This window comes from Suncus etruscus, chromosome 8 (genome assembly GCF_024139225.1).
Source record: "Suncus etruscus isolate mSunEtr1 chromosome 8, mSunEtr1.pri.cur, whole genome shotgun sequence".
Lineage (NCBI taxonomy): Eukaryota > Metazoa > Chordata > Mammalia > Eulipotyphla > Soricidae > Suncus > Suncus etruscus.
Window position 1 is genome coordinate 1709643 of NC_064855.1, and position 13741 is coordinate 1723383.

At 44.1% G+C, this 13741-nt stretch overlaps 1 protein-coding gene across 1 annotated transcript; it reads right to left on the reverse strand.

Moving 5' to 3' along the window:
• Positions 1-286: 286 nt before the first annotated feature.
• On the reverse strand, positions 287-1240 carry LOC126015510 (olfactory receptor 2B11). The gene has a single exon (XM_049778048.1). The coding sequence runs from the start codon at positions 1238-1240 to the stop codon at positions 287-289; it is 954 nt and encodes a 317-aa protein (XP_049634005.1).
• Positions 1241-13741: the final 12501 nt, after the last annotated feature.

The following is a 13741-nucleotide window of genomic DNA, read 5'->3' on the forward strand; positions in this document are numbered from 1 at the left end:
GTGGTGGGATTGGTTTGGACTATGGGATACCAGAAGCAACTGCATTTTGAGCAACTTTGTAAACCACAGTATTTCAACATAAGTGAAAAAAGAAAAAAGAAAGGGAGAAGGAAATGAAGACATTTGAAAAATCCCCAGGGAACACAATGCTAGTTCAACAATCCCTAGAAACCTACTGTCTCTTCGAAGAAAATACCAAGAAGAGGAATTTCATGTCCTGGTCCTTGCAGCAGAGAAGGTGTGGGTGAGGGGGATATACCACAGTTTCTCCAGCACGCAGAGGGGATCACCTCTGGCAGAGCCTCAAGATCCTGTCCAGGAGCCGTGCCAGCGCCCCCTTCACGTCCTTGTTCCTCAGCGTGTAGATAAAGGGGTTGAGTGTGGGGGTGATGATGGAGTAGAAGAGAGAGATGAACTTGCCTTGCTCCTGTGAGTAACTGGAGGGAGGCTGCAGGTACATGTAGATGGCGGGCAGGTAGAAGAGGGACACCACCACCAGGTGGGACGTGCAGGTGCCGAAGGCCTTGCGGCGCCCGGTGGAGGAGCGGATCCTCAGCACAGCCCGGGCGATAAAGCCGTAGGAGAGGAGGATGAAGGCCAAGGGCAACAGCACGAAGAAGGCCACCAGCACGGCCAGTGTGGCGTCGTTCACGGCCGTGTCCGCGCACGACAGCTTGATCATGGCCGGCACCTCACAGAAGAAGTTGTTGAGCACCCTTCGCCCACAGAAGGGCAGCTGCACGGTCAGCACCACCTGCACCAGCGAGTTGCCAAAGCCGCTGAGCCAGGCCACGGCCACCAGCTGCTGGCACAGGGCCCGGTGCATGATGAGAGCGTAGCGCAGGGGCTCGCAGATGGCCACGTAGCGGTCCAGGGCCATGGCGGCCAGCACCACGCATTCGGTGCAGCCCAGCCAGTGGAATATGGCATATTGCACAGTGCAGCCGCCGTAGCTGATGGTCTTCCTGGTGCTGCCCATGTTCACCAGCATCTGGGGCACCGTGGTGGTGGTGTAGCACAGGTCCAGGAAGGACAGGTGGCCCAGGAAGACGTACATGGGGCTCTGCAGCTGTGGGTCCAGCCGCGACACGAGGATGATGGCGACATTGCCCAGCATGGCCAGCACATAGGACACCAGCAGGACCACAAAGAGCGGGAGCTCCAGCCATGGCCTGTCAGACACGCCCAGCAGGACAAAGTCCTGGGGGGGACCTGCCCAGCTCAGGTTGTCATTTCTCATGCTGGAGCATCTTTGGGCACCTGGGTGAACTGAGGGACAGGAAGAGAAGACAGGGTGGGTGCTGCTGCTGCTGCTGCTAGTCAGCTGGAGCACCCCAGAACTTAGTCTGTCATGGGGTGTGGGGTTTTCCCAAATGCTCTGAATCTAAAACTGCTAGACTCTGGCTCTGCCTCAGCCACAGGGAGAATGTAGCTGTTTCTGGGAAGTCTGGGGGACACGGAGAAATTTTGAGCTTCATGAGGGGCCTTAGTCTTCACAGCAGGGAGCTGTTTCTCCTGTGGGGGGTATGTCTGAACAGGGGGAGGCTCTGGCGCACTGAGGGCTGAGGGCAACACTGCTCTCCCTTTGCCTTCTGTGTCCCAGGCTCTAGCTAGGCTGAACCCGAGTATTCCCCTAGATAGGGCTCTAACCTGGGTGCCCCTGAGCAGGTGTTGAGCAGAAGAATCATGGTCAGTCAAGGAGTCTGCCTGGACCACTCTTGCCTTTTCGGATGCAGCCCGGATGCAGGCTGGCCCTGCAGTCTGCCTCTGTGGAGCTGGGGTGTGTGGCTGGTGAGGTTCTGAGGCTCAGGTGGTAGATGGCCAGCCATCGTGTGTCATGCTCTGTGTCCTCTCAAAGCCTCTAGCATTTTTGTCCCACTCTGCACGGATCTATAAGGCTCTGCTTCGTCTCCCCAGATGCATGCTCAAACCTGGCTCTGCTCTGGCTGGGAGCGATCCCTGACGTCTGGCTAATTAATGTCTGAGGGGTTCTCTGGTAATTGGCACAGTGGGGGCCTTGAGGTGCAATTAGGGGATCAGCCCTGAAGACCAAGGGCCAGGACCAGCAGTGGGGTTTCAGCTCCTAGGGCTCTGGGCTTCCAGAAGAGCAGCTGGTATCCATACACTCAATGACACCAAGATCAGCGATATTGTCTACATATTTTCTCATCAGTCAGGCCTCCTGCATGGGGCCAAGGCTGTGAGAATGTGATGGGAACCCTACTGTGGATTCCACCTCTGCCCAGTCTCACAAGAGGCCTTTGTCAGGGAAAGTATATAGGGGTGGACAATGGCCTGGGCTCCCATCCATGAGGGCTACATTTACAGGGAGGCCTCAGCTTCAGATTTGGGTGATTACAGTGTGACATCATGATTTTTACTTCAGGAGGGGACTCAGGATGAGAGGAGATGTCCCAGGGAACACTGGGATTGTGTAGGTCCAGCTCTGGAGAGCTTTCCATAGTGCAGGGACCATCAAGGACCCCAGGATCTGGCTCCAGGTGACCATTCTATTCAAGGACCATGAGAAGCAAACAGTTTCTATTTTAGACCTGCCAGTTGGAAGCTGTCCAAACATAAAGCACACAGGTGTGGGTCCTCAGGTATGGATGCAAGTAAGGGGTCTGTCTCCAGCCCTTTACAGCCACTCATGGGGACAGAGCTGGTGATGAGACTGTCGCTGCTCCATAACATGGTGGCACATTGAAGGGCTGCCACTGGCAGCTGAAACGCAGGGGTCGCCTCACTGGGGAAAATGGTTTAGAACTAAACTGTTGTTTTTACATCAGTCACAAAGGGAAACGGAAGAAAAGCAAAGCCTCCTCATGCAGGATTTGGAACTTAAGAAAATTTATAACATTTTGGACCAGGGAGATGGTTCAAAATGTCTGAAGATCGCCCCTGACACCAAATGGTCTCCTGAGCATTAATGGGTGTGAGCTAAAATAAAGTAAATAAATATATTAGTAATAATATACTAATATAATTAGAAATAAATATAATACAATAAAACAAAATAAAAATATAATGTGTTAATCATAAAGACAATAAAAGGAGACCAGGGCATGGTAGAGCAAGATCTTGCATATAGGAGCCCTGTGGTCAAGCCTAACATAGCACCATGACCCACTACAAGCGTTTGGCCTCTTTGCTTAACCAGCAATGCACCCCAACACTTAAGTGTTAAAAATGATAACAGACAAATATGTAAAGGAACTAGAATAATTAAACAACACTCTTTCTTTTGTAGGGGTGTGTTTGGCCACATCCAGTGATGCTTAGGACTTATTCCTGGTTCTGTACTCAGGGCTTACTCCAGGCTTTGCACTCAGGGATTATTCCTGATGGGTTCAGAGGACCATAAGGGGTACTGGAGATATGTGTGCAAGACAAGTACCCTACCCCCTATACCAGGGCTAGTGCTAGTCCTAGAGTTTCTTCCCCTAGGATTAATTTAATATTATTTTTTTTCTGGAGGTATTCAGGAGTTAGTCCTAGTTCTGTGCTCAGGGATCATTCCTGAGCAGAGTTTGAAGGGTCCATATGGGAACTGAATCTGGGTTGGCTACATGCAAAGGACGTGCCTTAACTAGTCACATTGTCCCTTTGGCGACTTCTTCTTCTTCTTCTTCTTCTTCTTCTTCTTCTTCTTCTTCTTCTTCTTCTTCTTCTTCTTCTTCTTCTTCTTCTTCTTCTTCTTCTTCTTCTTCTTTCTTCTTTCTTCTTTAATATCTTTAAACACCTTGATTACAAACATGATTGTGGTTGGGTTTCAGTCATGTAAAGAATACCCCCCTCACCAGTGCAACATCCCCACCACCACCAATCCAAATCTCCCCCCTCCCAACCCTACTCCCACCTGTGCTCTAGACAGGCTTTCTTTCCTCATTCATTCACTTTGTTATTATAATGTAATTATTTCTCTAACTGCACTCACCAGTTCCTTTGGCTTCTAAATAGCTTCTTTATGAGAAACAGAGCCTAAATTACTTATTAAACAGATTTGAATTTGTGAAACATTATTGTTAATGTACCGAGGTGTCATTGATATTTACACATTGTAGAAATATTACCTTTTATTTATTTTTTATTTCAAATTCTACTTTATTGTAACCATTGTGATTTACAACGTTCTTCATAGTTGGGTTTCAGAAATATAAAATGAATCAGGGCCAATCCCATTACCAGTGTTGTTCTCCCTCTACCAATATTACCCAAGGGCATCCCATACCAGCCCATTCCCAACACTTATTTCTTTATTATCTTTGCTGTTGATGTAAAACTCAGGGTCTCACACATAGAAACAAATGGTCTGGGGCCAGTGAGGTGGCGCGAGAGGTAAGGTGCCTGCCTTGCAAGCGCTAGCCAAGGAAGGACCGCGGTTCGATCCCCCGGCATCCCAAATGGTCCCCCCAAGCCAGGGGCAATTTCTGAGCACTTAGCCAGGAGTAACCCCTGAGCATCAAATGGGTGTGGCCGAAAAACTAAAAAACAAAACAAAACAAAAAATGAAACAAACAAACAAAAAGAAACAAATGGTCTGCTTCTGAGCTACAATATCATAATAAATTTTATTATTTTATTATGGGGGCTCTGAGCCATACCCAGATGTATTCAGGGTTTACTTCTGGGTCTGGGCTCAGGGATCACTTCTGGTTTGGGTCCAGAAACCATATGTACTGCCAGGGATCAAATACGGTTGGCCACTTGCAGCACAAGTGCTTTCCCTATGTATTATCTCTGTCTATCTTTCCTCTGTTTTATCTCTCAAATGATTTTTAAAAATTTTTATAGGGACAGTCCAGGTGAATGTTTGGTCTGACAGGAAGGCCTGGCTGGTCAGTGCTCTGACTTGGTAGTGCTGAACCTTCAGGGCCACACCTAGTGGCTATGCTGGGGATCAAAACTGAGCCCTTACAAACATCACTTGAGTTGTCTTCCCAGTTAGAAACCTGCACATAAAATATTCACACTGGTTTCTGCCTGTTGCTCTTAAGTCCTCAATAGACTATTCACTGAAGGAGGTGCCTGTGTACTGGGCACAGGATTATAGGAAGCAGGAAGGTAATAGAGAACCCTGGTCATGAGACACTAAGGCCTAGGAGTAGGCCATCACAGGCCTTTCTGATGCCTCCCTTCATCTTTTCCAGCTCTATTTCCAGAGTTCTCTGTGTTTCCAAGAGCAAATACAGTGAACTTTCTCGTCTCACCTCTGTTTTGCCTGGAATCTTGAAGCTGTCCGAGTGGATCTCATAATAGTATTTATCCCCTTAAGGCCTTTGGTGGAACTCTGCACCTCAGTGGCATACTCTGTGCTAGCCAGAACCTGTAAGAGCTGTCAAAGTCTATGCTCACACCCACTATCTTCCAGCAGAAAAAAAGGCCCAGCTCCTCCTATACTAAGCTCCTAAAGAAAATGATGCTAGAACAACAGAGACTGTGTGAAAAATAAAAGTGTGTTGGCCCTACAGACAATGTATTGGATTGGACGATCTAACTTGCCTGGAGCCTAGACTTGGTCTTGTGCCAGGAAACTTCAGGGGTCTGGTCTCTTTGTACTTAGGCCAAGGTTATTTCTTTTCATGTCCCTCATATTTTGGTGGGCCTATGCAAACAACAATTGCCACTCTAACACCACTTTTACTGTGCTCCTTTGACTCTAATCCTTAAAAAGAACTCACTTAAAATTTGAGGTTAACTTAAGCTAATATGCATGTATATGGAAATGTAAGAAAATACTATGCCTGTAATGTTTAAGGAGTTATGTAAGTTTTACGGCTTTAGATTGCCTTGTGTACTGTTAAGAAATATTATAATGTGTTACAATCTGGGTACTTGAGGGACAAAGTAATTGTACATGGATTCTGTCTTATTTATCTTAATGTTCTTTGGCTGAAATTTCAAAGTTAAGATATCAGCAAGGGGACTTCTGAGAATTATGTTATGGGTGATTGTCCTTCCACTGTAACTTTACCTTGTCCTCTTTCTTTGCACCCTTGTTCTCATAATAAATAAATAAATAAATAAATAAAATGGAAAAAAAAAGAGAAAAACTCTGTATCTCTTAGGCCAAGGTAATTTCCACTGTAATTTTCACTATATTTACCGTGCTATGCAAAAAATAAGAAATACAACCATTTTTTTTAAGAAAAAAAAAAAAAAGAAAATGATGCTATCAAGTCTTCCCAGGTAGTTTGATCCAGCTGAAAACTCTGGGCTCTTCTTGGAATGAGGACAGGCAGATTCTCATTTCTGCCAGAAGGTTCACACTTGACACCAATTTTTTTCCAGATATATTGGTCCTAGACTGCACAGCTGTAAGCAGCTGTGTGGCACCTCAAAAATCTCACCATAGGGCCCGGAGAGATAGCAGCTGATCCAGGACCAAAGGTGGTTGGTTCGAATCCCAGTGTCCCCTAGGGTCCCCGTGCCTGCCAGGAGCTATTTCTGAGCAGACAGCCAGGAGGAACCCCTGAGCACCCCGGGTGTGGCCCCAAAACCAAACAAACAAAAAATCTCACCATAGAGTCAGCTCAGTAGGGTCACAGCGAATCTTATAGGAGCATCACAAAGAAGACCACCCAACTCAGTGAGCCTGAACAGCAACACAAAAGGCTCAACTAGCTCCCATACCCACTAAATCCCTAGACAATGACTTTATTAACACCATTGAGAGGTTGCTGACCTTGGAGACTCAAGTTTTGATAATTCTATTTGCCTTTGTCTTGTAACAAGCAATATGAAGTAAACTTGTGCCTGCATTGGGTGTAGGCTACAATGGTAGGTGGGAAAGTGTGGACACCGGTGAAGAGAAGGTCACACTTCTGGTGGAATTGGTGTTTGAACATTTCATGCCTGAAATAACTGTCATGAACAACTTGGCAAATTATGAATTATAATAAAAAATAAAAATTTAGATAATCTAAGAGATGGTTCTGTCACTGAATCAGAACTCTTTTTTTATTTTTTAGTTCAGACTTGGTGGTTGTCAGTGGACCATGAGGTCTCAGGAAATTGAACCAAAGGCAAAGCATGTGCTAATCTTTTGAGCCACTTTTTTGAGCCTTTTCACTGGCCTGTATTCATAAGTCTTTATGTTGCTGATGTTTACAAGTGCCAGGGGATTTTAGAGGTAATTAAGTTACAAATTGCTTCCTCTGTAATTTATGCAATAAATCTCACAGAACCAGAGTTAGAAGACTTTGAAGAGAAACTCAAAGGCTTTGTGACTCAGGAGAGGAAAAATACACAAAATAGCAAGGCAACACCTTAGGGGGTTGACCCTGGACCACCCGTCACTTTTCCTGCTTAGAGAAGAATCCAATGAGATGTTAAATTAGAATAAAGGTAGAGAGCCCCGCAGCTGGTTGGGAGGTTTCCGAGGCTTTGCTATTTCAAGAAGCCTGAACAGGAAGCCCAGGGGACACTGTCCAAGGTGCTGAAAGATCACACACACACACACACACACACACACACACACACACACACACACACACACACACACAGTCTTTGGGCACAACCAAGCTCTTCACATTTCTTCCCCTGCCTGCCCACACTTGCCCCTCTTGCTCTTGCAGGCATGAGCTCTTGAACATGCTTCTCTCTGACCAGGAGCTCTGCATGTGCACAAGTAAGACCTACTAAACTCACCCATCTGGACACACACCCACAGCCTGAAGAAGAGCACACATTCATGCTTGCAGTAGAAACTGCAAGGGTAACTTCTTTGCTGCAGGTCTCTGTAGCGTCCTGAGAAGGATGCAATATTGCACAGGAATGTATTTTCTAGGTAGTTATCAAGTGAATGAACAGCGTTTTCAAATTAAAGATGAGTCCTACAAGCTCAATTACTGTGCAGGGAGGCATGCTACCTGCAAGTGTGAAGTGTCTCAGTGAACACACACAGGGCTGGTTTCCCTGGGAACTCACTGCCTGAACACAGGGAGCAAGTACTCTGCTAGATAAGAATGAGATATAGCTCTACAACATGAAAATTACACAGCTGTTAGGAAGAATGAAGTCATGTAATTTGCTTATATATGGATGTATATGGAGAGTAGCATGCTGAGCAAAATGAGTCAGAGGGAGAGGAATAGACATAGAATACTCACACCCACTTGTGGTACCAGTTCATGGTAGGAAACGTGACATAAAAATCAGGCGAGTGTAGTTAGGTTAGAGAAGGGACCACTATGCCAATGATAGTTGGAAATGATCCCTCTGGACAAGAACTTGATACTGAAAGGAGGTAAAGTGATAGGTATGATACCCTCTTCAGTAACAATATTGCAAATCACAGAGTTTTTTAAAAATAATTTTTATTGTGACCATCATGAATTGCAAATCTTTCACAGTAATATTTGAGGTACATAGTGGCATTGAATCAGGGGTATTCCCACACCACTGTTGTCCTCCGTCAACCCCAGTTCCCAACATTCCCCTCCTTTGCCCCCTGGACTGCTAGGATAACTGGTCTCCTCTGTGCATAGCTTGTTGAAGATTGGATATTGATTCTGTTGTCGTTGACTTTAGGTTTGATGTTTAAGTCTGATCCTTTTTTTTTTTTTAAATTTTACTCAGTGTTCATACAACTGTTTGGTTCTGGTACCATCCATTTCCTTCCTCAATTTATGAGGCAAAACAAGATGATTCAAGTTATGTGGTTCTGTTTGAGAAAAAAAGAAAAAAAAAACAACAAACAAAACCCCGGAGTCCATCTAGAGGTTATAAATATCAAGTTAAAAAGAAGAAAGATGGGGGCGGAGAGATAGCATGGAGGTAAGGCATTTGCCTTTCATGTAGAAGGTAGGTGGTTCAAATTCCGGTATCCCATATGGTCCCCTGAGCCTGCCAGGAGCGATTTCTGAGCACAGAGCCAGGAGTAACCCCTGAGCGCTGCTGGGTGTGATCCCCCCCCAAAAAAAGAAGAAGAAAAACATAACAAATCCCCCCAAATACAGAAAAAACCCTACAAAAGAAAAAAAAAATCAAACTAAGGACCAAAACCAGCAACTACAAAAAAGCACCACAGCAACAAATGCAATAACCAAACAATAACCACGAAAATGAAAGAAAAAATAAACAAAAGAAAAGAACAAAGGAAGGAGGGCTGGTGTGGCAAGGTTTTTTTGCTTTTGTTTTTGCATAGGCACAGTAAATATTGGGGAAATTAGAAAGGGAAGTTCCTTGGCCTAAAAGATACAGGGTTTCTCCACCCTTGAAACATACTTTCATAGGAATAACTACAGGCTCCATACATGCTACTTTTCATACCCAAGGACTTTTTATGGTGCCAGGAAACTTTCCGCTCAGTTGTGGATGATAAGATCAGGCCTCTAACTAGAGATCTTGGTATTTGCACAAGTTATAGGATGAAGCCTAGGATAGTGTCTTTCTTTATGATTCTAGCAGTTCTGTTTCATCACTGTTGTTGTAATCAGTCTTCTGTAATTGGTGGTCTTGATTTTTGCATTGATCCTAGGATGAAGCCTAGGATAGTCTTCCATTATTTTTCCATACGATCTGCTCTGTTGCAGTTGTCTAAGTCAGATCTCTGGAATTAGAGATCTTGGCAAACTCCAGAGATTAAAAGGAAAGAGAAAGAGAGAAGAAAAATGTCTGACCAGAGGCAGAAATGGGGGGGGGGAGGGCAGAAGGGACATTGGTGGTGGGGAAATGTGCACTGGTGAAGGGTGTTATACATTGTATGATTGAAACTCAATCATGAACAATTTTGTATCTATGATAAAAACCCAACGGTAGGGCCCGGAGAGATAGCACAGCAGTGTTTGTCTTGCAAGCAGCCGATCTAGGACCTAAGGTGATTGGTTCGAATCCCGGTGTCCCATATGGTCCCCTGTGCCTGCCAGGAGATATTTCTGAGCAGACAGCCAGGAGTAACCCCTGAGCAATGCCGGGAGTGGCCCAAAAACCAAACCAAAACAAAACAAAACAAAAAAAACAAACAAAAAAAACCCAACGGTATTATGAACAACCTTGTAACCATGGTGTTTAAATAAAGTAATTTAAAATTTAAAACTGTTTTGCAAGGAAGAGAGAAAGAGAGCAAAGAAAAATATTTGCCATGGAGGCAGGCAAGGGAGTGGGTAGGCATAGGGTGGATGAAAAACTGGGGACACTGATGGCAGGAAATGTGCACTGGCAAAGAGTATATTGTACATTGTATAACTGAAATACAATCATGAATAATTTAATAACTGTGGGGAAAAACTGTATTATGATCAGCCTTGTAAACCACGGTGTTTAAATTAAGCAATTAAAAAAGAATGAAAAAAAAGAACAAGATGAAGAGAGAGAGAGAGAGAGAGAGAGAGAGAGAGAGAGAGAGAGAGAGAGAGAGAGAGAGAGAGAGAGAGAACACAGAGTTATGGTGCTGATCTCGAATGAAGCTAAACCCTGCTTCAATTCCCAGCATGACACAGTCCCCTGAGCATCAATTGTGGCCTGGGGTAACCTTTGGCACTTCAGGGTCCTGAGCAGCTCCCAGCCTCAGGCCCTCACTAGCCCAACTGGCTGAGAATCAATGGGAAGGGCTCTAGTCCTCTGAACACAGCCCAAGAGGCCCCTTGAAAGACTGAAACATGAACGCCTCTTGTTCAGGGCTTATTCCTGGCTCTGTGTTCAGGGATCACTCCTATCAGTGTTCAGGGTTCTAGATGAGGCACTGGGATCAAACCCAGTTTGACTGCATGCATGACAAATACTGCTGAACTGCAGATATTCCTGGCTTAACGACCAAGTTCCTTTTCAACGACTTGGTCGTTAAGCGAATTGTGAGGAACTACATGTACTGTATACAGTAGTACAGTATATGCATAGTACTTGACAATACAGTATTCTGAATACGTAAAATAATGAGAAAGATCAAACTGAAAACTTCCACTTCTTTAATTTGCATAGATTGTGTAATTTACACACAGTACTGCAATGGATTACAGAACATAAGTTAGTAAAGTAGGTCCATTAAAGCACCAAAAACCACAGTACTGTACCGTAGCGTGTACAAGATGTTTTATTTATGGCATCAACATGTTAATCTTTCTCAAAAACTGCAACATTGTTCACAAAACATTTTAGGTGTTTTTTCCATATGCCTTGCAAACACTTTCTGTCACTCCATTCCAAGCGGATTCAATGTTGTTTATGCAGTCTAAAATGTTGTAAGATCTCCAGAAATCATGGAGAGTTCCTTCATCATTTTCTGTGCTGCTACAGCTTTGGAAAAAGTTGTGCATAAATAATATGCTTTAAATGTGTCGGTGAGATGGTCGTAAGTGTGAGCGGTTGCTAAACAGGTAGGTCATTAAGCGAGGACTATCTGTATTGTTTCAGCCCCAAATGCTCCCTTGGAGAAAGAATCATTCGACTCAGTTCCAGATTCAATGAGAGAAATAATATACTGAGATCATACCTCCATCTTATCTCATTCTTCATACTAAAGTTTGTTCATTTCTTTACAGAGGAGTCTTCAATGATAATGATCACAGTGACAAAGAAAACAAGAGCAAACAAGTAAACTACATCAAATTAAGAAAGCAAAAAGGAACTCAAGCTTTAATAAAAAGATACCCTCCTAAACAGGAGAAGTAGTCACACATGATACATCAGATAAAATGTGCTAGGATTTTATATTTTTTATAGATTCAAGATCTATAAAGCACTCACATAACTCAATGTCAAAAATTCAATAATCCCATCAAATGGGATGAGTAGATAGATAATTTCTCAAAGAAGACATAAGGATGGTCAGTAGGCACATGAAAAAGTGTTCATCATCACTTCTGATTAGGAAAATACAAACTACAAAATACAAAACTACACTGAAATCTCATCTCACACAAGTGAGAATGACACACATCAAAAGTCTGGAAACAGCCAATGTTGTGGTGAGAAAGGGCGCTCCTCCACTGTTGGTGGAATGTTGTCAGCTTCAGCCTCTAGGGAAAGTAATATGGAGTTCCTTCCAAAAAATTGGAATAATACTCCCACATGACCCAGCAATGTCACATGTTGGCATCTGCTCAGCAAACACAAATACATAGATTCAAAGGGATCTATGAATGCCTGTATTCACTGTAGCACTTAGTATAATAGCCAAGATGTGCAAAACACCCAAATGCCTAGCTATGGATAAAAGAGTTGTGGAATATATACGGCTCTAAGAAAGAATAAATTATTTAATTTACTATGACCATGAATATCTGTATTGAGGATATCATGCTGAGTGAAATTAGTCTGAAGGAAAGGGATAGGTACAGAATAACATATGTGGGACTTGAGGTACATAACAAAGTAGTGACACAGAACTAAAGACAACACAATGGAGAACTGGTCCACAAAACTAAGTTTGGTGGGGGGACAGGGATCCTTGGTAGAAGAGAAGGTAATACTGGGGAAGGATGTGGAATTGGGAATTATATGCATAGGAAACTTTGGGAAACAATATTGCAAATGCAGAATCTCAGTTACAACAACAAGAGCAACAAACAACAACAAACTCTGGTCTTTTCTGCTATACCTGCATGTAAACAGACGGAAGGGATATTTTTTAGAGACCTGACTCGAAACAGGTTGCAAGACTCACCCTCTCATTCCCCCAAATATCTGCTTCCCAATGGCCACCCCACCTTCCACCCTCCACCTCCTTCCACTCCTGCTACCTACCCTCAGTTTTATTGAAAGGCCCCCAAATAAGGGGTGCTTTTCAGGACAGAGTCTTGAACAGAGGCAGCCCTAGTTTGAGTGACACTGTCTTCCCCCAAACCCTACCTTTCAATGTGGCCTGTTAGAGGTGGTGATCACCTCTCTTCTCAGACAACACCCAGTTTAGAATAAAATTGCATCATGAGGTTAGTTCAGCGCAGCATTTCACAAACTATATAAAACAGATTTCTCAGATGAGGGAAAAGTTTCATTAGCCTCATGGCTCCTGGAGTGAGAAATTTTCAACTGAAAAAATCAACTCCAAAATTGCTCAGTCTGTTGTTATAAGTGCACAAAACTCTGAGGATCTGGCTCACACATGCATTTTGAGGAGGGTCACTTCAGTCACAGCAGGACAGATGTAGGTCACCTCATTTGCCAATACATGAAAATACAACTCATCCTCTGGGAATATTTTATTGATCACATCCAATGCTGCTCACAACTTATTCCTGGCTCTGTGCTCAGGGATCATTCCTGGAAGGGCTTGGAGGGGCATATGGGATGGTGAGGACCAAACACAGGATGGTGACATGCAAGTCAACCACCCTACCCTCTAAGAAAGAATTTACTTCAATCCTGCTCTAGAAACAGATTTCTGCAAAAGGTGCCACGTACCACAGAGAGAATGAGGATAGAGAACTGAGATCAAAAGCTAGTCTTATAGCAGAAAGCTAGGGCTGGCTGTGGCTGAGAAGTCCAGGTGTGGACATAAAGGGAAGCCTGTGTAGATCAGAGGTAGTGCCTTGGAAACCACACCCCCAGCAAACACCCAGTGACAATGCCTCTAAAGCCACACTCTCACAGACTACAACACAAGTGACCACTCCCATAAGTACATGCCAAAGCCAATCACATAGGGGCCAGGCCAAAAGACCACACTTATATTGACCTCACCTCCATGTTCATAAGACTCACAGCACCTCTGTCAAACATATCTTGCAATGAGACAATGCTCTCTATATTCTTGATTTAGGAAAAAATATCTCCTTTCATGGAAAAGCAAGTTGGGGGAAAA